This window comes from Mustelus asterias, chromosome 13, assembly GCF_964213995.1.
Source record: "Mustelus asterias chromosome 13, sMusAst1.hap1.1, whole genome shotgun sequence".
Classification (NCBI taxonomy): Eukaryota; Metazoa; Chordata; class Chondrichthyes; order Carcharhiniformes; family Triakidae; genus Mustelus; species Mustelus asterias.
Window position 1 is genome coordinate 43,321,907 of NC_135813.1, and position 21,976 is coordinate 43,343,882.

At 44.0% G+C, this 21,976-nt stretch overlaps 1 protein-coding gene across 1 annotated transcript in view; it reads right to left on the reverse strand.

The window, feature by feature from the left end:
* The window catches only part of pnpla7b (patatin-like phospholipase domain containing 7b), a 320,408-nt gene that overhangs the window by 170,570 nt on the left and 127,862 nt on the right, over positions 1 to 21,976 (reverse strand). Inside the window, exons 19-21 of the mRNA XM_078226670.1 lie at positions 21,161 to 21,274; positions 14,125 to 14,200; positions 5,496 to 5,648 (exon numbers count right to left, since the gene is read on the reverse strand). Coding sequence (XP_078082796.1) covers positions 5,496 to 5,648; positions 14,125 to 14,200; positions 21,161 to 21,274 — 343 coding nt within the window. The remainder of the gene's footprint in view (positions 1 to 5,495; positions 5,649 to 14,124; positions 14,201 to 21,160; positions 21,275 to 21,976) is intronic.

Genomic DNA, 21,976 nt, shown 5'->3' on the forward strand with positions numbered 1-21,976 from the left:
AGAGCTGACAAATCAGCGTCTCTGATAATACATCTTTTATAAAACCTCCAACTCCCTATAAGAAGCACTATGAGACATTAGCTGTGTACTATATGCAATATACTGAGTGCAACACATTGCCCATTTTAATAACTTGTAGGAACACCCACCCCAATACTGAAGTCTGTGGTTTCTTGATCTGAAAATATTTCCAACTCACTTCAAAAAAATCATTCCAAATTGCCTCTTTCCGAAGACTGATTTTGCCTCTGTGCTTTCTACTGCCCGTACTTGGTTCCAGCAGTCAAGTAATTCTAGAAAAAATATTTTATCCATCCGAGTAGCAACTGTAGGCTTTGTTCCAAAATCACAAAGAGCAAAGGGGACAAATATACTTGCAGGGAGGTTTGCTAGTGTTATTGGGGAGCATTTAAACTAGATTTGCAGGGGGATGGGAACCAGAGTGCCAGAGCAGATAGTGAAGCAGGGGTAAAAAGACAGGTTAGTTCAAGCAAAATCACAAATGGAAGGGTTGAGTGTGGTGGAAATAACCTTTTGAGGTGTGTCTATTTCAATGCCAGGAGTATTGTGGGGAAGGCAGATGAGCTGAAGGCATGGATAGACACATGGAAATATGACATTATAGCCATTAGTGAAACTTGGCTACAGGAGGGGCAGGACTGGCAGCTCAATGCTCCAGGGTTCCACTGTTTCAGGCAGGATAGAGGCAGAGGGATAAAAGGTGGGGGGGTGGCATTGTTGGTCAGGGAAAATGTTACAGCGGTACTCAGGCAGGATAGATTAGGGAGCTTGTCTACAGAGGCCCAATGGGTGGAGCTGAGAAACAGGAAAGGTATGACCACATTAATGGGGTTATATTATAGACCACCCAATAGTCAGCCAGAATTGGAGGAGCAAATCAGCGGAGAGATAGCTGACAACTGCAAGAAACACAAAGTTGTGATAGTAGGGGATTTTAATTTTCCACATATAGATTGGGACTCGCATACTGTTAAAGGTTTAGACGGGGTAGAGTTTGTAAAATGTGTTCAGGAGAATTTTCTACATCAGTATATAGAGGTGCCAACTAGAGAGGATGCGATATTGGATCTCCTATTGGGAAATGAGTTAGGGCAGGTGATGGATGTGAGTGCGAGGGAACACTTTGGATCCAGTGATCATAATGCCATTAGTTTCAATCTGATCATGGATAAGGATAGATCTGGTCCTCGGGTTGAAGTTCTGAACTGGAAAAAGGCCAAATTTGATGAAATGAGAAGGGATCTGGGAAGTGTGGATTGGCACAGGCTGTTCTCTGGTAAGGATATAAATTTTGAGAGTGCAGATTTGTATGTTCCTGTCAGGATTAAAGGCAAAGTAAATAGGAATAAGGAACCTTGGTTCTCGAGGGAGATTGTAACACTGATTAAGAGGAAGAAAGAGTTGTATGAAATGTACAGACAGCAAGGAACAGATCAGATGCTCGAGGAGTATAAAAAGTGCAAGAAGCTACTTAAGAGGGAAATCGGGAGGGCTAAAAGAAGACACGAGGTTGCTTTGGCAGACAGAGTGAAGGAAAATCCAAAGAGCTTCTATAGGTATGTTAGGAGCAAAAGGACAGTGAGGGATAAAATTGGTCCTCTTGAAGACCAGAGTGGTAGACTGTGTATGGAACCAAAAGAGATGGGGGAGATACCAAATGGTTTTGTTTGCATCCGTATTTACTGAGGAAACGGGCATGGAGTCTACGGAAATAGGGCAAACAGGAAGGGAGGTCATGGAACCTTTACAGATTAAAGGGGAGGAGGTGCTTGCTGTCTTGAGGCAAATCAGAGTGGATAAATCCCCAGGACCGGACAGGGTATCGAGGGAAGCTAGTGTTGAACTTGCAGGGGCCCTGGCAGACATATTTAAGATGTCAGTATTCATGGGGGAGGTGCCGGATGATTGGAGGGTGGCTCATGTTGTTCCGTTGTTTAAAAAAGGTTTCAAAAGAAATCCGGGAAATTATAGGCCAGTAAGTTTGACGTCGGTGGTGGGCAAGTTATTGGAAGGTGTGATAAGGGATAGGATCTACAAATATTTGGATAGACAGGGACTCATTAGGGAGAGTCAACATGGCTTTGTGCGTGGTAGGTCATGTTTGACCAATCTATTAGAGTTTTTCGAGGAGGTTACCAGGAAAGTGGATGAAGGGAAGGCGGTGGATGTTGTCTACCTGGATTTCAGCAAGGCCTTTGACAAGGTCCCTCATGGGAGGTTAGTTAGGAAGGTTCAGTCGCTGGGTAGACATGGGGAGGTAGTAAATTGGATTAGACACTGGCTCAATGGAAGAGGCCAGAGAGTGGTTGTGGAGGATTGCTTCTCTGAGTGGAGGCAGGTGACTAGTGGTGTGCCGCAGGGATCGGTGTTGGGTCCATTGTTGTTTGTCATCTATATCAATGATCTGGATGATAATGTGGTAAATTGGATCAGCAAATTTGCTGATGATACAAAGATTGGAGGTGTAGTGGACAGTGAGGAAGGTTTTCAAAGCTTGCAGAGGGATTTGGGCCAACTAAAAAAATGGGCTGGAAAATGGCAAATGGAATTTAACGCAGACAAGTGTGAGATATTGTACTTTGGAAGGACAAACCAAAGTAGAACGTACAGGGTAAATAGTAGGACGCTGAAGAGTGCACTTGAACAGAGGGATCTGGGAATACAGGTACAGAATTCCCTAAAAGTGATGTCACAGGTGGATAGGGTCGTAAAGAGTGCCTTTGGTACATTGGCCTTTATAAATCGGAATATCGAGTATAAAAGTTGGAGTGTTATGGTAAGGTTATACAAGGTATTGGTGAGGCCAAATTTAGAGTATTGTGTACAGTTTTGGTCACCTAGTTACAGGAAGGATGTAAATAAGATTGAAAGAGTGCAGAGAAGGTTCACAAGGATGTTGCCGGGACTTGAGAAGCTGAGTTACAGAGAGAGATTGAATAGGTTGGGACTTTATTCCCTGGAGCGTAGAAGAATGAGGGGAGATTTGATAGAGGTGTATAAGATTTTGATGGGTATAGATAGAGTGAATGCAAGCAGGCTTTTTCCGCTGAGGCTAGGGGAGAAACAAACCAGAGGGCATGGGTTAAGAGTGAAAGGAGAAAAGTTTAAAGGGAATATTAGGGGGGGCTTCTTCACGCAGAGAGTGGTGGGAGTGTGGAATGAGCTGCCGGATAAAGTGGTAAATGCGGGGTCACTTTTAACATTTAAGAAAAACTTGGACGGGTTCATGGATGAGAGGGGTGTGGAGGGATATGGTCCAAGTGCAGGTCAGTGGGACTAGGCAAAAAATGGTTCGGCACAGACAAGAAGGGCCAAAAGGCCTGTTTCTGAGCTGTAATTTTCTATGATTCAATGATTCTAAATATCTGAATGAGTGCTTTGAGTTAAAATTCACGTGTGGTTTACTTAATATTGTATGGAGTAACCTTGCAACTGTTAGATTCACTACAAAGTCACTGTTCCTTCTATCTCTTTGAAGTCATGAAATCCAGTGTGAATAAAACTGCCAACTGATCAAATTGTCTTCTTTAACTGGAGGATAATCGACCCCGACCCGAACAAGAGAACATAAGAACTAGGAGCAGGAGTAGGCCATCTGGCCTCTCGGGCCTGCTCCGCCAGTCAATAAAATCATGGCTGATCTTTTTGTGGACCCAGCTGCACTTACCCGCCCACTCACCATAACCCTTAATTCCTTTACTGTTCCAAAATCTATCTTTGCCTTAAAAACATTCAATGAGGTAGCCTCAACTGCTTCAATGGGCAGGGAATTCCACAGATTCACAACCCTTTGGGTGAAGAAGTTCCTCCTCAACTCAGTCCGAAATCTGCTCCCCCTTATTTTGAGGCCATGCCCCCTAATTCTAGTTTCACCCGCCACAATTTAGCACACAATTAACAGAACAAAGGACGGACAGATTAGGAGAACAAAAGCTTAGTCAAAAAGATAGCCTTTAAGAAGTGCTTTAAGGGGAGAGAACAAGTTGAGAGGCAAAGAGATTTAAAGAGGGAATTCCAGACTTTAGGGTCTAGAGAGATTGAAGACTAACCCCTGCTGCTTAAAAGCATACTTTGCTGGCCAGGGGTGGGGGTGAGGATGGTGGGAGGTCATCAATAAAACCATAACAGCAAATCACAGGTGATTTCTGGCCATTGGAAAGACAGCAACTTGCAAGCAGTTTCTCATTTACCCCTGGATAAGATTTACCAATAGAAAAGTTAAAATGAAAGCCCACCGCATCAAGCGGGCTTCAGTGAGCAGTCAGCTTACCACAGAGAGAAAGGTTTCACTCCTTTCCTGTTCTCATTCACTAATTACCTGGAAATGTAACACTGATGGTTTCTACGAACACAAGTGCATTGTATCATTATCAGCTTCACCAAAAAGTTACTCAAATATTTTCACAAAAAAAAAAAATCAGATTCTGAAATTTCTCTCCACCAACTGAAATTCGGCCAAGGAAACCTCCCTCTGGTGCTGGTAAATCTGTACAATTTCTATCTTTTGCACAAGGTGATCTCTATCAGTCAGAAACAGGTTCAGCGCTCACAAGATGAATACATTATGCATTGTGATTATTCAGCAGTATTATTCAGGAATGAGACAATGTGCTGTTGGCTGCTTCACAACGTTCTCTGGTCAGTACTCCATTGGTTTACAGATGGTCTCAACCTGGAAGTCTCAAGGTCTGAGCAGGGCTTAGGGTCAGATTTCTGTATTAGTCATCCAACTTCTCATTATTCTTCCACACTTACTGCCACAAATACTGATTCTGTTCGACACAACATTTCCTAAACATAATTTGGAAAACATCATTTTGTGGACATTAAATCAAGGACTGCCCAATGTGCGCCAGGGTTTGTTGAGGGGTCGAAATCAGTATTTGTTGGGGGTTTCTGGGGGGAATCGGGTATTTGTTGGGGGTCTCTGGGGATGAAAGTGTATTTGTTTGGGGGTCTCCAGGGGTGAATCAGTGCTTGTTAGATCGCACTGTGTCATTATACAGTATCATAGAACATAGAACAGTACAGCACAGAACAGGCCCTTCGGCCCACGATGTTGTGCCGAGCAATACTTGTGCCGAGTATCTTTGGAAGTTTTAAATATTTTAGCAGGAACACAGAAAAAATATGTGCAAATGCGTGTGTGAAATTAATGGGTGCTCAAAACGTTGAAAGTTATAAATGAGACACCTCAGCGACTGGTTCTGCTATCCTCTGTTTGCAGGTGTCTGTGTTAGCACTCAGTAATGTCCTTTAGGGGCACTGCAGCTCTTAGCTGGGGTTCCCTACACCAGATTTCTGTTCAATATCAGGTGACCATTAAATTCGCTCAGGTCAATAAATACAGCCAATCTAGTGATGCACTCATTCTAAGTGCACGATGAGTATAGTATATAAACTACAGATAGATTCAGGCAGTGCATTGTATACAGCATTATGTAATCAACAGAATTATTGGAATTGTTTCTTACCTATGGCACTGAGAGCATGTCGAAGTTCCAGAGTGAAGGCGGTAATGGGAACATCATCAGATACTGGCAAGATGGCGACTGTGGCGAGATTACTAGCAGGATTCCCCACCGATTCCAATTTGTTGCTCACAGTATGGATTCCCAAGCCACGACCTTACACAGAGAAAATAATAACCTTTACTGAAGTTAGCTAACGCAATGACAAGCAAGAGCTTTGGCAGTACTGAACCACTTCTCATACCTCCACAGTGTGCTGGCGTTTCTGTTACCACCAGGGTACAGCTGGAGCTGGGAGAAGCAGTACCATGGTCAATACTAAGCATTGTACCATACAGCCCTGTCCAACGTTCTGAGTCTTACTAAGCTAAAGTCAAATGGGAGACAGTGGCGCATTGGATCCTCGAGTGGCTGATTTTTATGAATGAACCTGGGTCAGCAAATGTGTGAAGACCTACGTACTGCAATGATGTGATATACAAGTCCAATCCTGATCGCACACAACACTATTCAGCAGCAAGTATACTGGTAGAGGTTTCCTCTCCCTATAGACCACCGTGACCCAGTGATACAGCAGGCAGTCTCTTTACCCCCGAGCATTAAAGAATTTGAATGTAATATTTTTAAAGCACAATTAAGACAGTAATCCAATGTTTATGGCTGTTCATTTATGGGTTTATAGCCTGATGATACGAAGGTCTCCTGGGATGGAGGCATTGCTGACTGCCCAGCATTTATTGCCCATTCCTAATTGCCCTCGAGAAGGTGGTGGAGAGCTGCCTTCTAGAACCGTTGCAATCCATGTGGTGTAGGTACACCCACAGTGCGGTTAGGGAGCGTGTTCCAGGATTCTGATCAGAATTAGATCGGTAAATGAAAGCAAGGGGGATGAAACACTAAGGAGCTGGATGGATAAGTGTCATTAGAACCATTTACCCACATGGAAGGTAAATCCTTACATGGACTAGCTCCATGATCCAACCTTTGCATTTCTGTCAAAGATTTGAAAATTATAGGCAGCTAAATAGATTTTTGGCCAATAGGGAGTCAAAGGGTAGCAGGGCCAGGCAGGAAGGTAGAGTTAAGGACATAATCAAATCAGTCATGATCTTATGATATGGTGAAGCATGTTTGAGTGCATGAATGACTAACTAATGCTGCTCATTAATATGAATGTTCATATCTATCTGATGGTATAAACAGGATGGGAGTCCTGGGAGGAGGAGAGGTTCCTGCTTGACAGAGTGGGCTCACAGGTAAGGGGGGAGGGGGGGAACCACAAAGAGGAGGATGGGGGAACCCCGCGAGGGTGGGGGGTGCTGAACAAGCAGGAAGATGGAGGGGGGCCGTGAGCAGATGGATGGGGCAGGACTCCGTGATCAGGAGGGAGGGGCTATGCAGCAAGAGTGGGAGGACGCAAGAGAGAATGGTGAACGCTGTGTTGGAGAGGAGGACAGCATGATAGAACTGTTCGTCAAGGTGGAGAGCGATGTAAGTTGATTTTGAGACCAGGGTCCTGAATCTCAATAAAGGTAACTATGATGGTGTGCAGCATGAATTGGCCATGATGGACTGGGAAACATTACTGAAAGGAAAGACAGTGGACAGGCAATGGCAGGCATTTAAGAAACAAATAGGTGAACGCTAGAAGTTGTGTATTTCTACTTAGCACAAGAGTGGTAAGGGAATTGTGGCCAAACCATGGCTTACAAGGGAAATTAGAGATCGCATCAGATTCAAGGAAGAAGCATACAAATTGGCAAGAAAAAGCAATAGTTCAGAGGAGTGAGAGCAGTTTAAAATTCAGCAAAGGAGGACCAATTAAGGGGAAAACTGACTGTAAAAATTTCTATAGATATGTAAATAGCAAATGATTGACAAAAACGGATGTAGACCCCTTACAGTCAGAAGCGGGGGAATTCTGAATGGGTAATAAAGAAATGGCCGAGGAACTAAATTTGTACTTTGCTTCAGTCTTCACGAAGAAAGACATGAATAATGTACTAGAAGTTCTGAGAGAAACATGTTGTAGTGAGGAACTGAAGGGAGTCAGCCTCAGTACAGAAATGGCTTTGGGAAAATTGATGGGATTCAAGGTGGATAATTCTCCAGCGCCTGATAATCTGCATCCCAGAGTATTTAAGGAAGTGGCCCTGGAAATAGTAAATACATTGATGGTCATTTTCCAAAATTCTATGGACTCTGGACTGGTTGCTACAGATTAGAGGGTAGCCTTTGTAAGCCTGCTATTCAAAAAGGGAGATAGAGAGAAAACAGGAAACTATAGACATGTGAGTCTAATGGGGAAGTTGCTGGAGTCTATTATCAAGGATTTCATAACTCAGCAATTGGAAAGCTGTGGTATAATCAGACAAAGTCAGCATGGATTTACAAAAGGGAAATCATGCTTGACGAATCTACTGGAATTTTTTGAGGATGTAACTAGTAGAGTTGATCGAGGAGAACCAATGGATGTGGTTTCTTTAGACCTTCAGAAGGCTTTCGACAAGGTCTCACATAACAGACTACTATGTAAAGTTAATACACATGGGGTTGCAGGTAATGTCTTGAGATGGATAGAAAACTGGTTAGCAGATAGGAAGCAAAGAGTTGGCATAAATGGGTCTTTTTCAGATTGACCAGTGGGGTTCCGCAGGGACCTGTGCTAGGACCCCAACTGTTCACATTATATATTCATGATTTGGAAGAGGGAACTGAACGTATTACCTCCAAATTTGCAGATGATACAAAGTTGGGTGGGCGAATGAGCTGTGAGGAGGATGCAGAGATGCTTCAGCGTGATTTGGACAGGCTGAGTGTGTGGGCATCTGTATGGCAGATGCAGTATAATGTGGAGAAATATGAGGTTATCCATTTTGGTAGCAATGATAGGAAGACAGATTACTACTTGAATGGGTGTAAATTGAGGGAGGTGACACTCAGCGAGACTTTGGTGTTCTCGTGCATCAGTCGCTGAAAGCATGCTGGTATAAAGACAGCAAAGAAGGCAAAGGGTATGTTGGCCTTCATAGCAAGAGGATTTGAGTATAGAGATAGGGATGTTTTACTGCAATTGTACAGGGCGTTGGTGAGGCCACACCGAGAGTATTGTGTGCAGTTTTGGAGTGTGCAGTCATCTGAGGAAGGATGCCCTTGCTACAGAAGGAGCACAGCGCAAGTTTACCAGGCTGATTTCTGGGATGGTCGGTTAGGATTATATTCACTGGAGTTTAGAAGAGTTTCTCACAGAAACTTATAAAATTCTAACAGAGTTAGACGGAGTAGATTCAGAAAGAATGTTCCCAATGGCGGGGGAGTCCAGAACTAGGGATCATAGTTTGAGGATAAGGGGTAAACCTTTTAGAACTGTGAGGAGAAATTTCTTCACCCAGGGAGTGGTGAATGTGTGGAATTCACTACCACAGAAAGTAGTTGAGGCCAAAACGTTATGTGATTTCAAGAAGAAGTTAGATATAGTTCTTGGGGCTAAAGAGATCAAGGGATAATGAATGGTGTAGCAAGCTCAAAGGGCCAAATGGCCTACTCCTGCTTCTAGTTTCTATGTTTCTATGAAAGAGAGACTAAGACCACACGAGAGATGAATTAAATGTGTGGGCAACTAAGCACAAGGAAACAGTAAGAGGAGAAGAAAGAAAGCAAAGGGTGAGATGGGGAGAGCCATTGAGCAATCAGGAGAGGGAGAGCAGGAACGTGAAAGCGAGTGAACACTAGAGCGAGTGTGAATATGATAGAAACAGAGAACAGGGACATGGGAAGCACTTGCTCAGGACAAAGTGAACAAGCAAATGGAGAAAGTGAGCATGAGAGATGCAAAGCAAAAGGCAATGTATGAGAGGAAGGACTTAATATTTACAAGGCTTCTATGGCATTATGGACACCAATGCTTCGATAATGGCAAGCTCTGTAACATTTAATAAAAATCACCATTTATGCAGGGAAACAAAATGGCTCAAAAATCCGGTGGAAATGGACTAACGCGAGTTGGCAGGGAGGTTTGAGTGAGACACTGGACAGCCATTGTAATGACAAAATTGTGGCTTTGTTGATGCCCACTACACTGCCAATGCCTCCCAGTTTTGTCACCATTCAGATCATAGGGACACTCTGGTTCAAAGGCAAACTGCAAACTTTGGTGACTGCCATCTTGCTGGTTATAGATTTAGGATGGTTCTGCCACCATCATTTCCAATGAAAGGTGCTTTCAATTGGGTGGACCTAGTGGTGTTTGTACCTTGATGCTCCCTGTCGCCATGTTAACTGCAGCTCAGTGGGAGCGCACTCACCTCTGAATCAGGAGGTTGCTGGTTCCAGTTCTACTCCTAGGATTTGAGCATATCTCAGCTAACACTCCGATATAGTACGGAGGGAGTGCTGCACTACCGGGGGTGATAATCTGCTTTACCGGTGATGTTTAATGAAGGGATAAACACTGGCCAGAAAACCAGGGATATCTTCCCTGCTCATCTGCGCAATAGTGTATTTTGCATCCAGCTGCGAAGGCAGGTAGGGCCTCAGCTGTAGCACTGCCAGTATCACACCGGAGTGTCAGCTCAGATCATTCAATGCTCCAGTCTCTGAAGTGGAACTTGAACCTCCAACCTGCTGATTCAAGAGGTGAGAGTGCTGCTAACTGAGCCACAGCTGACACATGCCATGCACACCACTGCTCCTTTGGCAGCCCTTTTCGATGCAGTAATACCCTGGCTCAAAGAGAGCAGGCAAAAGGTACAGCCTTCAGTTTGACTGCATGGAACCAAGCTTAGCTTCGCCAAGTCTTAGACTGAGAGCTCTGTACAGTTCCAGAGTCATTCCCAGAATACCAGCTCCAACCAGAAGAATCTCTGAATGGTTAGAATTGAAAATCAGAGGGATGATGTTAAATCTTGTATATAATCTTGGTTAGGCCTAGCAGATTACTGTGCAGAGCTCTGGTCTCCACATTACAAAATAAGGATATAGTGTTACTGGAGAAGATGCAGAAAACAATTTGTAAGGATTATACCAGAACTTAAAGGTTATAACTATTAGGAATGACTGAACAGGATGAGGCTCTTTTCTCTTAACAAGAGGCCAAGCAGCGACCTTATTGAGATTTTAAAAATTATACAGGAGTTTGGTAGGGGACGTGAAAAGGAGGTGTTTCTGCTTGGCATGAGTTCAAGGCCACAAGACATAAAGATAAGATAGTAATTAATGAATCCAAGGAGCGGTGGGGGAAAGAGGGGCTGCAGGAGGGCAAAACCCAGGGAGTGTGGGCTGCAGCAGGAGAGGAGTGTGTGGAAAGGGTTAAACAGACAGCACTGTAGCATCCACACTCACTGCAGGCAGACAGGGCAAAATACAAATAACTACATCTTTGACTGCACTAAAACAGTCACACACCAGATGGGATCATTCCAAGGTTACAACAACCATATGAGAATTGACATCACTTCTCAAGGCCTAGAGGAAGCAATGTGCCTCTGAAAACTTAATCAAGCATCCAGGAGATGGGACAATTAACACTCCATCGAAATCAGTTTGACAAACACAACACTTTGACATTGCAGACAGGAGATGTCCAGAGAACGATTAAAACTAAAGCACAAAAGACAATGGAACCGCATAATATAATCAAAAACAGAACTGTAACCAATTCAAGGTAACAGTATGATGACCTAATGCAAATGTAACACTTTGTAATGTAAAGAAAGAGGTATAAGAATCTGTAAGAACCAATGCTTAGTAGAGTAGCTCGGAAGCAAGCTGTAGTTATAGCCACGAGTTCTGCTCTCCCTCATGCATGTTGAATAAAGCCATTTTTGTTGAAGCTCTACATGGTCTTGGAAGACTCCGTTTGTTCATTCCCTCCTATAGGGGCAGATAATTTTAGGGAGGGAATTCCAGAGCTTGGGGCTTAGACAACTGGAGGCACAGTCACCAATGGTGGAGCGTTTAAAATTGGGAATGCACAGGAGGACAGAATTGGAGGAACACAAGTATCTCAGAGGGCTGGGGGAGTTTACAGAGATACAGAGGGTGGGAGGAGACCATGGAGGGATTTGAAAACAAGACTAAGAATGCTAAAAAATGGAGATGTTGTCAGGCCGGGAGCCAGTGTAGGCCAGTGAGTACAGGGGTGATGGGGGAATGGAACTTGGTGTGAGTATGAATTTAAGTTTACAAAGACTTTAAGATGGGAGACCAGCCGAGAGAGGATTGGAATAGGCAAGCCACAAACATTCAAATAGATGAACAACAGTGCTCTATGATCAGGGAATACTACACTCTAATTATGAAGAGAACAAAGAACAAAGAACAGTACAGCACAGGAAACAGGCCCTTCGGCCCTCCAAGCCTGTGCCGCTCCTTGGTCCAACTAGACCAATCGTTTGTATCCCTCCATTCCCAGGCTGCTCATGCGACTATCCAGGTAAGTCTTAAACGATGTCAACGTGCCTGCCTCCACCACCCTACTTGGCAGCGCTAAACGAGGATATAGATAATTGGAAACCCAAATTAGAGAGAGATTGAAAGCCCTGAATTTGGTTATTATGCAACATTACTTTGATTTTAAATAGGCTTAAAGCAAATGAAATGGATGCATTTTAGTCCTTCATGCTTCTTTTGTGAAGGCCTAAAACGTGGTGATTAGATTCACAAGCTTTTTTCTGGCTGCAACATCCCTAACTATACAAGGATAACAATGTCTGAGTGGCTCCAGCATTTTCTGTTTGTATTTCAGATTTCCAGCATCCTCAGTATTTGTTTGTGTAATATTTATCTGCGAGTTACTTCTGAAGTTCACAGGCAGAGGAGAAATTGTGCAATTGCCAAGAGCCACACCAATTATATCATAGAATCAAATCCCTACAGTGCAGAAGAGGCCATTCAACCCATGAAATCTGCACTGACTCAGAAAATAACTTACCCACACCCTCTCCCCGTCCTACCCTGTAACCCAAAATGGCTAATCCATCTAACCTGATGAAGGGGCAGCGCTCCGAAAGCTCGTGATTCCAAATAAACCTGTTGGACTTTAACCTGGTGTTGAGAGATTTCTTACTGTGCCCATCTAACCTACACATCTTTGGAGTGTGGGAGGAAACCGGAGCACCCAGAGGAAACCCACACAGACACAGGGAGAACATGCAAACTCCATACAGGCAGTCACCCAATGCCGGAATTGAACCCAGGTCCTTGCAGCAGCGCTGGCCACTGTGCCACCGTGCTACCTCATGAGAGAGCAACAAACAGAAGACCCTCACCCTTCAGTCCAGGTGCCAAACCTCAGCCCCACAACAATAGGCAAGATCAGTGGGGAAAATTCATGGAACCATGGTACTAATTAACTGAAGCCGAACTTTAAAGATAGACCAGCATTCCTGCTATTTCAATCAACATTGCATATTGTAACCACTGGAACCAACAATACGAGTGGTCAATGAGGTTGGTCGAATCATTCAAATGGGTAGTATGCCCCATCAATATTTTTTCATTAACAAATTTAAATGAATTAAAAAGAACTTTTACATCTCCAGGGAGGAGCTCTTATTTTTTGAGAGCCTATAAAATGGTAAACAAAGGGTTTAGGAGCAGGAGTAGGCCATTTGTGGCACAGTGGTTAGCATTGCTGCCTCACAGCGCCAGGGACACGGGTTCGATTCCCGGCTTGGGTCACTGCCTGTGCAGAGTCTGCATGTTCTCCCCATGTCTGTGTGGGTTTCCTCCGGGTGCTCCGGTTTCCTCCCATAGTCTGAAAGATGCACTGGTGCATTGGCCATGCTAAATTTTCCCTCAGTGTACCTGAGCAGATGCTGGAGTGTGGCGACTAGTGAATTTTCACAGTAACTTCACTGCAGAGTTAATGTAAGCCTACTTGTGACACTAATAAATAAACTTAAACTTCAAGCTTTTGTGATTTAAGCACCAGAACACCCTGATCCCTCTGTACCATCAAGATTTGCAATCACTCTTCATTTAATTAGTAAACTGCATTGGCATTCTTCCCGCCAGAGTGAACAAGTTCACATTTAACCCATTTATACTCCATCTGCCAAATTTTTGCCCACTCACCTAATCTACTTCTATTCCATTGCCGACTCTAACTCCTCCTGACATCTTACTTTCCTACCTATCTTGGTGTCATTAGAAAATTTAGCGACCGTACAATTAGTCCCTTCATCCAAGTCATTGACAGAGATGGTAAACAGTTGAGGCCCTAATACTGATCCTTGTAGTACTTGTTACAGCTTGCAGACCCTAAATTGACCCAATTATGCCTGCTCTCTGCTTCCTGCAAGCTAACCTATTTCTATTCCATTGCCGACTCTAACTCCTCCTGACATCTTACTTTCCTACCTATCTTGGTGTCATTAGCAAATTTAGCTACTATGTTATTCCTCACACCATGTAATCTTATCTTGTGTAGTAACCTTTGATGTGGCACCTTATCCAATGCATTAATATTTCTACAAGTTACCATTTTCTCATTTAAACACAATTTCCATTGGGTGTAGGACCATTCTCCTCCCCATCTCCAACAGCCTGTGAGGAAAAAAACTCGCCATGCAGTTACTGTCTGTTCAATACATTGGGGAAGGGGAGAGTTTAGTGCCGTTAAAGCCCTTACCTACTAATGGACCACTGACTTGCTGCAGGTTGCCGAGGATCTTTTGGCCAAGGAGGTGAATGAGTCGGGTAACCACCTAAAACAAATCACCAATTCATGAGCGCTCGCACTGCAAGACCAAATTCATGAAAAGATACAGCAATTTCAACAACAAATTGTCTTTGTATAGTATCTCGATCATAACAGAACCGTCCCAAGGGGCCTCACAGGTGCTCGTGTGTACAAGTAGATACCTCTCCAAAATCTGAGTGTACAATTCCCTGTGACATCTTCTCTGCTCATTGCCACCACACAACCCCCTTCCCCCCACCTCCATTCAGGCACATGTGCGTTGAACCAAAGAAAACCCAGCTGAGCATTTACTGCTCCGAACACTTTTTGCAGTTTTATCTCGGCATTCGTGAGCTTCTTACTCTAGAAGAGTCCAGAATTACGGGTCATAGTTTGAGGATAAGGGGTAAACCTTTTAGAACTGAGGGGAGGAGAAATTTCTTCACCCAGAGGCTGGTGAATATGTGGAATTCACTACCACAGAAATTAGTTGAGGCCAAAGTGTTGTGTGATTTCAAGAAGAAATTAGTTATAGGTCTTGGAGCGAAAGGGATCAAGGGATATGGGAGGGGGGAGGGGGAAAATCAGGACATTGAATTCGATGGTCAGCCATGATCAAGATGAATGGCGGAGCAGGGTCGAAGGGCCGAATGGCCTGCTTCTGCTTCTAGTTTCTAAGGGACCTTGCTGGAGGCCATGGTCTTTTGATGAAAACACATTTATTTACACACTAAATATTAACAGAAGAAAGACCAAGATATAGCTGGAGTTTCTCTCTAAGCTGTCTCTCAGACATCTTCTCTCAGTGACATCACTGTGACATAGCTCATTACATACATGCTGAGCAGCTATTATTAGAATTAACCCTTTACATGAACTAGGAGGAAACCCATTCTATTTCAATTTCTTTCAGCACTGATCAAGGTGAAGGATTTTGTTACTGGGAGCACTTAATATTTCAGACATTGAAAATCTTCATGAAACATGGTTAAATATTAAACTCCCTCGACTCTGCCCTTAAGAACACCACCACTACAATGCAATTCTTCCATTTCAAATACCACCATCCGTGGCAATTTATCAATGTCCAGTTCTGTGTTTTAAGTTCAAACACAATGGGTGTAAATGTAGACTTTCAGACACATTGCAAATTGGACTCCAAGAGCCAGCAAATAGAGAAGAACTTAGTTTCACCAGTCTGGCCTGGATATAAACCCAGGTACCAGAGCTGAAAGGCTAGTGTCTGTGAGCAATTGCACCACCCAGTTCCCTCAAGCTCTTTGCAATGCTTCTTTCAAAGGATCTCGAGAAGTGTTTGAAGGAGGTAGGCAGTCAACATCTTTTCCCAAAGGTAGGGGAGTCTAAAACTAGAGGGCATAGGTTTAAGGTGAGAGGGGAGAGATACAAAAGGGTCCAGAGGGGCAATTTTTTCACACAGAGGGTGGTGAGTGACTGGAACAAGCTGCCAGAGGTAGTAGCAGAGGCGGGTACAATTTTGTCTTTTAAAAAGCATTTAGACAGTTACATGGGTAAGATGGGTAGAGGGGGATATGGGCCAAATGTGGGCAATTGGGACTAGCTTAGCAGTAAAAACTGGGCGACATGGACAAGTTGGGCCGAAGGGCCTGTTTCTATGCTGTCAACCTCTGTAAAAAAGTGGCCCTCCATTCCATTTGACCTGATTTTGCAACCATACTATAAATCATAGAACATGAGACCATTCAGCCCATCATGTCTGCCAGACTTTGAAAGTTATCCAATTAGTCTCACTCTTCTGTCCTTTCCCAGTAGCCCCATTTTTGTTTCATTTTCATGTTATTTATCCATGTTCCTTTTGAATTCTTCCTGGCAGTGGATTCCAGGACATAGTCAGCTGATGAACTGAGTCACCTGATGAAGGAGCACCGCTCCGAAAACTTGTGCTACCAAATAAACCTGTTGGACTTTAACCTGGTATTGTGAGACCTCTTACAAGTGTTTAGTATCTGCTTTCTGCTCTGCATGGCCATTTAGCCCAGCTCCAGAAGCCACTAACAGAGATCATGCATGGAATCCAGACTTCACCATGGAAGCACTACTGGGACATTTTATTATAGAAGATGCTTGCAAAAGCAGATGGAATTGTCATCATGCACTGTTTCACAGCACAATATACTTACAAAAACATTTCTGCTCTTGCATTTAGAGTGGCAATCCCCTCACCTAGTGCTCACTGCAGTCACAGGCACCCGAGAATGCACAATTCTGGAGCACAGCAGTCAAATGTTAATCAATTCAGACTCGTTGTTCACTAAAAACTGATAAATGTTGCTCCTTTTCAGTTGACAGTGTGAGCAGTGCAATGCATAGAAGTAAACAAAACCTTGAACAATTCCAGCACAGAGGAAAGTTTAAAAGTTCCACACTATCAAAAGTAAGACATGCTTAAATACAAATATAGCAGGTAAAGCGAATTGACAGGAATTGCTGCTGCTGTCTACGTGTTTGATGTGGGAAATTTCTAACAAATCAGTAAGGTTTTTAGACAGTAGATATTCAGACTCTGACAGAATAACTAGCAAAGAGTTAAATGATTCTTAAAACAAGACTGTAAACTAACGAGAGAATAGGTTACACACGTGTGAATGCAGTAAGGGAATTAAACAAGTAATGATGATTTAAAACATATATGCCGATATTTTAACGTATTTTAAGCATTGTATGAATTATTGTTCACTTTAGCCGAAGGTTACACAAGGCTTGATAGTAAAGGCGAATAGTTCGGAATCAAAACCCCGGCAACCCCATAGTTAGCAAAGGTTCTCATGTGGGAACACATATTGCAACTTTATGAATAGGTGTATTCATTGTCCAGACTCAGGATGGAAATGTGCCCCGACACACGGTATCACGTGTCTATCCAGTTTGGCAATGATTCGGTGGGAACATTCACTTTGACCCCTATAGAGAGCACCTGGGGTAACCTGGTAACGGGGAAATGACTTTAGCCAAGATGGGAGTTAGTGTCTGGATTTTATGGACAAATGAGATATTGCTGGATAATAAAATGCAATTGGCTGAGGTGCATGACAGGGATTATTATTGATATGTGTATATTAAAGATGATTGATTTTAAGCTATTGTAAGGCGGGAATGATTGAGAAGAAAACCTATGATTGTTCTGTTTAGAATTATAAAGGTCAGATTTATTCAGAGTGGTCTAGCTGCTCTACCCGAGAGTTGACTCGACCCTCTGATGGTCTCCTAGCAGCTGCTGATTAAATGAAGTTACATCTTTGGTTCAGAAACACTGGCTTCGAGATTCTTGTATTGTCTGAGTTTTCCCTCACAGGGCTGGTCACCTCGGGTACCCCAGCTACAGTGCTATACTACATCTCAAATATTTTACCCCACGTATACCATCACCAGCAGTCACACAAAATTAGGAACAATTTTAATAACTGCTGGCTTCTGTTAACAAAAGTGTAACCAAACCAAGCTGTGAAGATTTATATTGCAGGAGGACACATCCCTTCCAAACATTGCAGGTTTCACAGTGCTCTTCCATCTCCAGACAGACAAACAGTATACTTCCCGTTACTGGGGTTGAAGCCGAGGATGTATAATGTTCACAGTTCCTTTCCAGATGTAATTAAGAAATAGGAGGCGGCCATTCAATATTTCCAGTCTGCTCTACCACCCAATGGCTGATATTTTACCTTAACTCCACCTTCCCATTCTACCTCCATATCTCCTAATTAATTTCCTTATTACCTACAAACCTATTCATCTCTCTCTGGAATATATTCAACAACTGGCCATCCACAGCTCTCTGCAGTACAAAATTTCAAAAACTTCCAGTGAAGACATTTCTCTTCATCTCAGTCCTTTTTCTTAGACTGGGACTCATAAGTTCTAGACTCCCCACCTTTCACTCAGGGATTAAAGGCCTCGTTCATTCACCAGGAGTCAGGCTAGTGAACCTGCATTTTACTCCCTCAGATGCTAATGCATCCTTCGTTAGATAAGGAGACCAAAACTGTAGACAGTGCTCTACGTGTGGTCCCATCAAAGCCCTATATCATTGGAGTAAGACTTGTTTACTCTTATGCTCCAATCTCTTTACAACAAAAGTTAACATACCATTTGCCTTCCTAATTACTTGCTGCACCCTGCATGTTAACCTCCAGTGATTCAAGGACACTCGGTCCTCCTGAATACAACCATTTCCCATTCTCTCACCATTCCTTTGCCTCTAGCTCAGTTTCAGTCTGCTGTCCATTCTCATTGTCTATCTCAACCCCAAATAGATTCACAGTGTGTTGCCCATTCTCATTAAATCTATTTGGGGTTGAGATAGACAGTGTGCTGCCATTCTCAGTCGCTCCAAATCAAATAGGTTCAATGTGCACTAGTATTCCCTCAGTCCCAGTTCCATCTCCGGCTTGTTTTTCAGTGTGCCGTGTGTTCCCTGACGTTCTAAAGCATGGGGGATTCTTCAGGTTCGCACACTGCAGCTTCTCTACCAAACATAGCTCTAGAGGGGTCAAGCGGCCACATCTACTCCCTCAAAGACGAGGGCAATCTCAACCGTGTGCACGGAAATTTCTGGAACACGTGCCTGTCATTTTCTGAACACTCTTATTTAGCAAAATAACAAGAGAGGCTGTTCAGCTTTCAGCTGAGATGACTCATTCCACTGTTACCAGGGAAACAAAGCCCCATGCTGTGTATGCTGAATGAACGCCTCCAGAAATGTCACATGCATCATTCAAATAAAACTTTTAACCTTTGTTGGTACCAGCTTCTCATTGCCGACCTTAATAACTATGGTAATGAACAAGCAGCCAACCACTTTTGTTAAGATACTAAAAGGTACCCATCAAAGCTGCACTGAGGCCTAATTAAAAAAATGATAATTAAAATGTAGAATTCAATCAAGAATGAACTCGGTAACTTTAATCCACGTTCAAGTGTACGTATCAGACCTTACAACATAGAAAAAATGTTATTCGGATCATTACTGGATGCAAAGCCCCTTCAGAACAACTGCTCAGAGCAAAAAACATCAGGGGGCGAATTTTCCCGTTCCACTCGCCATGGGAATCGGAGCGGACGAGGGGGCACACCATGGAAAGGTCCGTTGACCACGGGCGAGATTTTCCGGTTTCAGGGCGAGCGAGTTGGAAAATCCCGCCCCAGGAACTGGACAGGGAAGGCAGCGGAGCCCCTTCCCAAATTTGACAGCAGAAACACAGCTGCAAGAGGAACGAGTCTTTTCAGATGTTGACAGGCTTTCTCTATTCAGAGAATATACAGCACAGAAACAGGCCATTCAGCCCAATCAGCTCATCCTGTCAGCTATGCTCAATACCAGAATCCTCCCATCCTGCTTCATCCTATTAGCATATCCTCTATTCCTTGCTGCCTCATGTTCTGATCTAACTTGCTCACAAATACATCTATGCTACTGGCCTCAAACAGTCTGTGTGGTAGTGAGTTCCACATTCTCACCACTGTCTAGGTAAGGAAGCTTTCTCCAGCATTTAGCATTTTAATGTCTGGGTTCCAGCATTTTCTAGTTCCTGTTTTAATTTGGTTAGTGTCTGTGATATTTAATTGTCAGAGTAAAAGACAAATGACAACATTTGTGAAGACTAGCAATTAAAACAAAATGAAGCAAATGGACAGCATCATTCTGACATGTTGCTAAGGAAGACTGCTGTGTGCTGGGAAGACTGCTGTGTGCTGCTGGTGCTGGGAAGGCTGCTGTGTGCTGCTGGTGCTGGGAAGATTGCTGTGTGCTGCTGTGTGCTGCTGGTGCTGAGAAGACTGCTGTGTGCTTCTGGTGCTGGGAAGACTGCTGTGTGCTGCTGGTGCTGGGAAGACTGCTGTGTGCTGCTGGTGCTGGGAAGACTGCTGTGTGCTGCTGGTGCTGGGAAGACTGCTGTGTGCTTCTGGTGCTGGGAAGACTGCTGTGTGCTGCTGGTGCTGGGAAGACTGCTGTGTGCTGCTGGTGCTGGGAAGACTGCTGTGTGCTGCTGGTGCTGGGAAGACTGCTGTGTGCTGCTGGTGCTGGGAAGACTGCCGTGTGCTGCTGGTGCTGGGAAGACTGCCGTGTGCTGCTGGTGCTGGGAAGACTGCCGTGTGCTGCTGGTGCTGGGAAGACTGCCGTGTGCTGCTGGTGCTGGGAAGACTGCCGTGTGCTGCTGGTGCTGGGAAGACTGCTGTGTGCTGCTGGTGCTGGGAAGACTGCCGTGTGCTGCTGGTGCTGGGAAGACTGCTGTGTGGTGCTGGGAAGATTGCTGTGTGCTGCTGGTGCTGGGAAGACTGCTGTGTGCTGCTGGCGCTGGGAAGACTGCTGTGTGCTGCTGGTGCTGGGAAGACTGCTGTGTGCTGCTGGTGCTGGGAAGACTGCTGTGTGCTGCTGGCGCTGGGAAGAGTGCTGTGTGCTGCTGGTGCTGGGAAGACTGCTGTGTGCTGCGAGGAGAGGATAGATTTTCCTTCATTTCTTTCAGTGTAAATAGATTTTAAGGAAGATCCGGCAATCACATGTTACTAAGTGGTTCCAACTGACTTCCTGCACCAAGTATTTTCTGATCCTTTGGACAAATTAGGCCCCCACCCTTAGTCTAAGTGTGTGGGGTTACAAGAGTAGGGCCTGGGTGGGATTGTGGTCGGTACAGACTTGATGGGCCGAATGGCCTCTTTCTGTACTGTTGGGATTCTATGATTCTATGATGATTCTATGACTTAGGTAGAGCCTTTGGTGAGGAGATGTAGGGGGAAGAGATGAAGAACAGTCATGTATACACTTCCTAGAGTTACCTCTTAGTAATTCGAAAGGGTTCTCTCAACTCTCGTTCACTGGAAGATGCTGCCAGTTGGCTAAGCTTATGCACACGGTGATGTGAAAAAGCCATTTGTGCAACTTGGGAATCTAGACACCAAGTGATGACGCATCAACAGGAAATTCTGACTCGCAGAAGTGATGTGCTTTTCTTACCTGAGGATACCTGCGCTTGATGGAGTTCAGAGCTCCCTCAGGAAGTTTGGCTAGTTCAGAATCTCTCACCGCAAGGACCGTAGTGGCAGAGGGCTGACGAGTTAGGGCTTCTACCTGTGTGAGGGGAAGAAAAACAGGATCTAAGAATAAATTTGACCTTGACCTATAACCTTTAGCAATCACCTATTATGGCAGTGGTAGCAAAGAAGATAAAGTTGTAGGACTACACCCTCCTTAACCCGCTCCTCCTCTCTAACCTGCTTTCCTCCTTTAAGGCAATCCTTAAAACCTACTTTTTTGACGAAGCCTTTGACCCAATATCTCTTCATGTGGCTGAATATACAATTAACACTTTTGATGTGCTTCTCACCTGCCCCTCCACCACCCCCTACCCCCACAACACTAACACCCTTTGCATGAAGTTGCAAGGAGCGGTGAGCCTTTAGCTGAAGACTCACCGCTCCTTGCAACTTCATGCAAAGTGTTTTGAAATGTATTTTTATGTTTGAGAGTTACAGAAAAGCAAGTAATTGTACTAGGACCGAAGGTCCCAAATATAAACTAGAGAAATAAATTTAGATCATATCCTAGAATGTTGTATTTCACACACACTGATAAATGCTTTGAGTCATCTGCCAGACAAGACAACTGAAATAGAAACGTTGACGTGTTCAAAATAGCAGTTCTAGGTTGGGAGTTTTAGCATACTGTACAGACAAGACGCAGTTTTGCATAGGCCTTTCCTGGTCTTAAATCTTAAACTTAAGAAATGCAGTGGCAAATTTATGAACTCCAGGTCAACTCCGAATTACTACC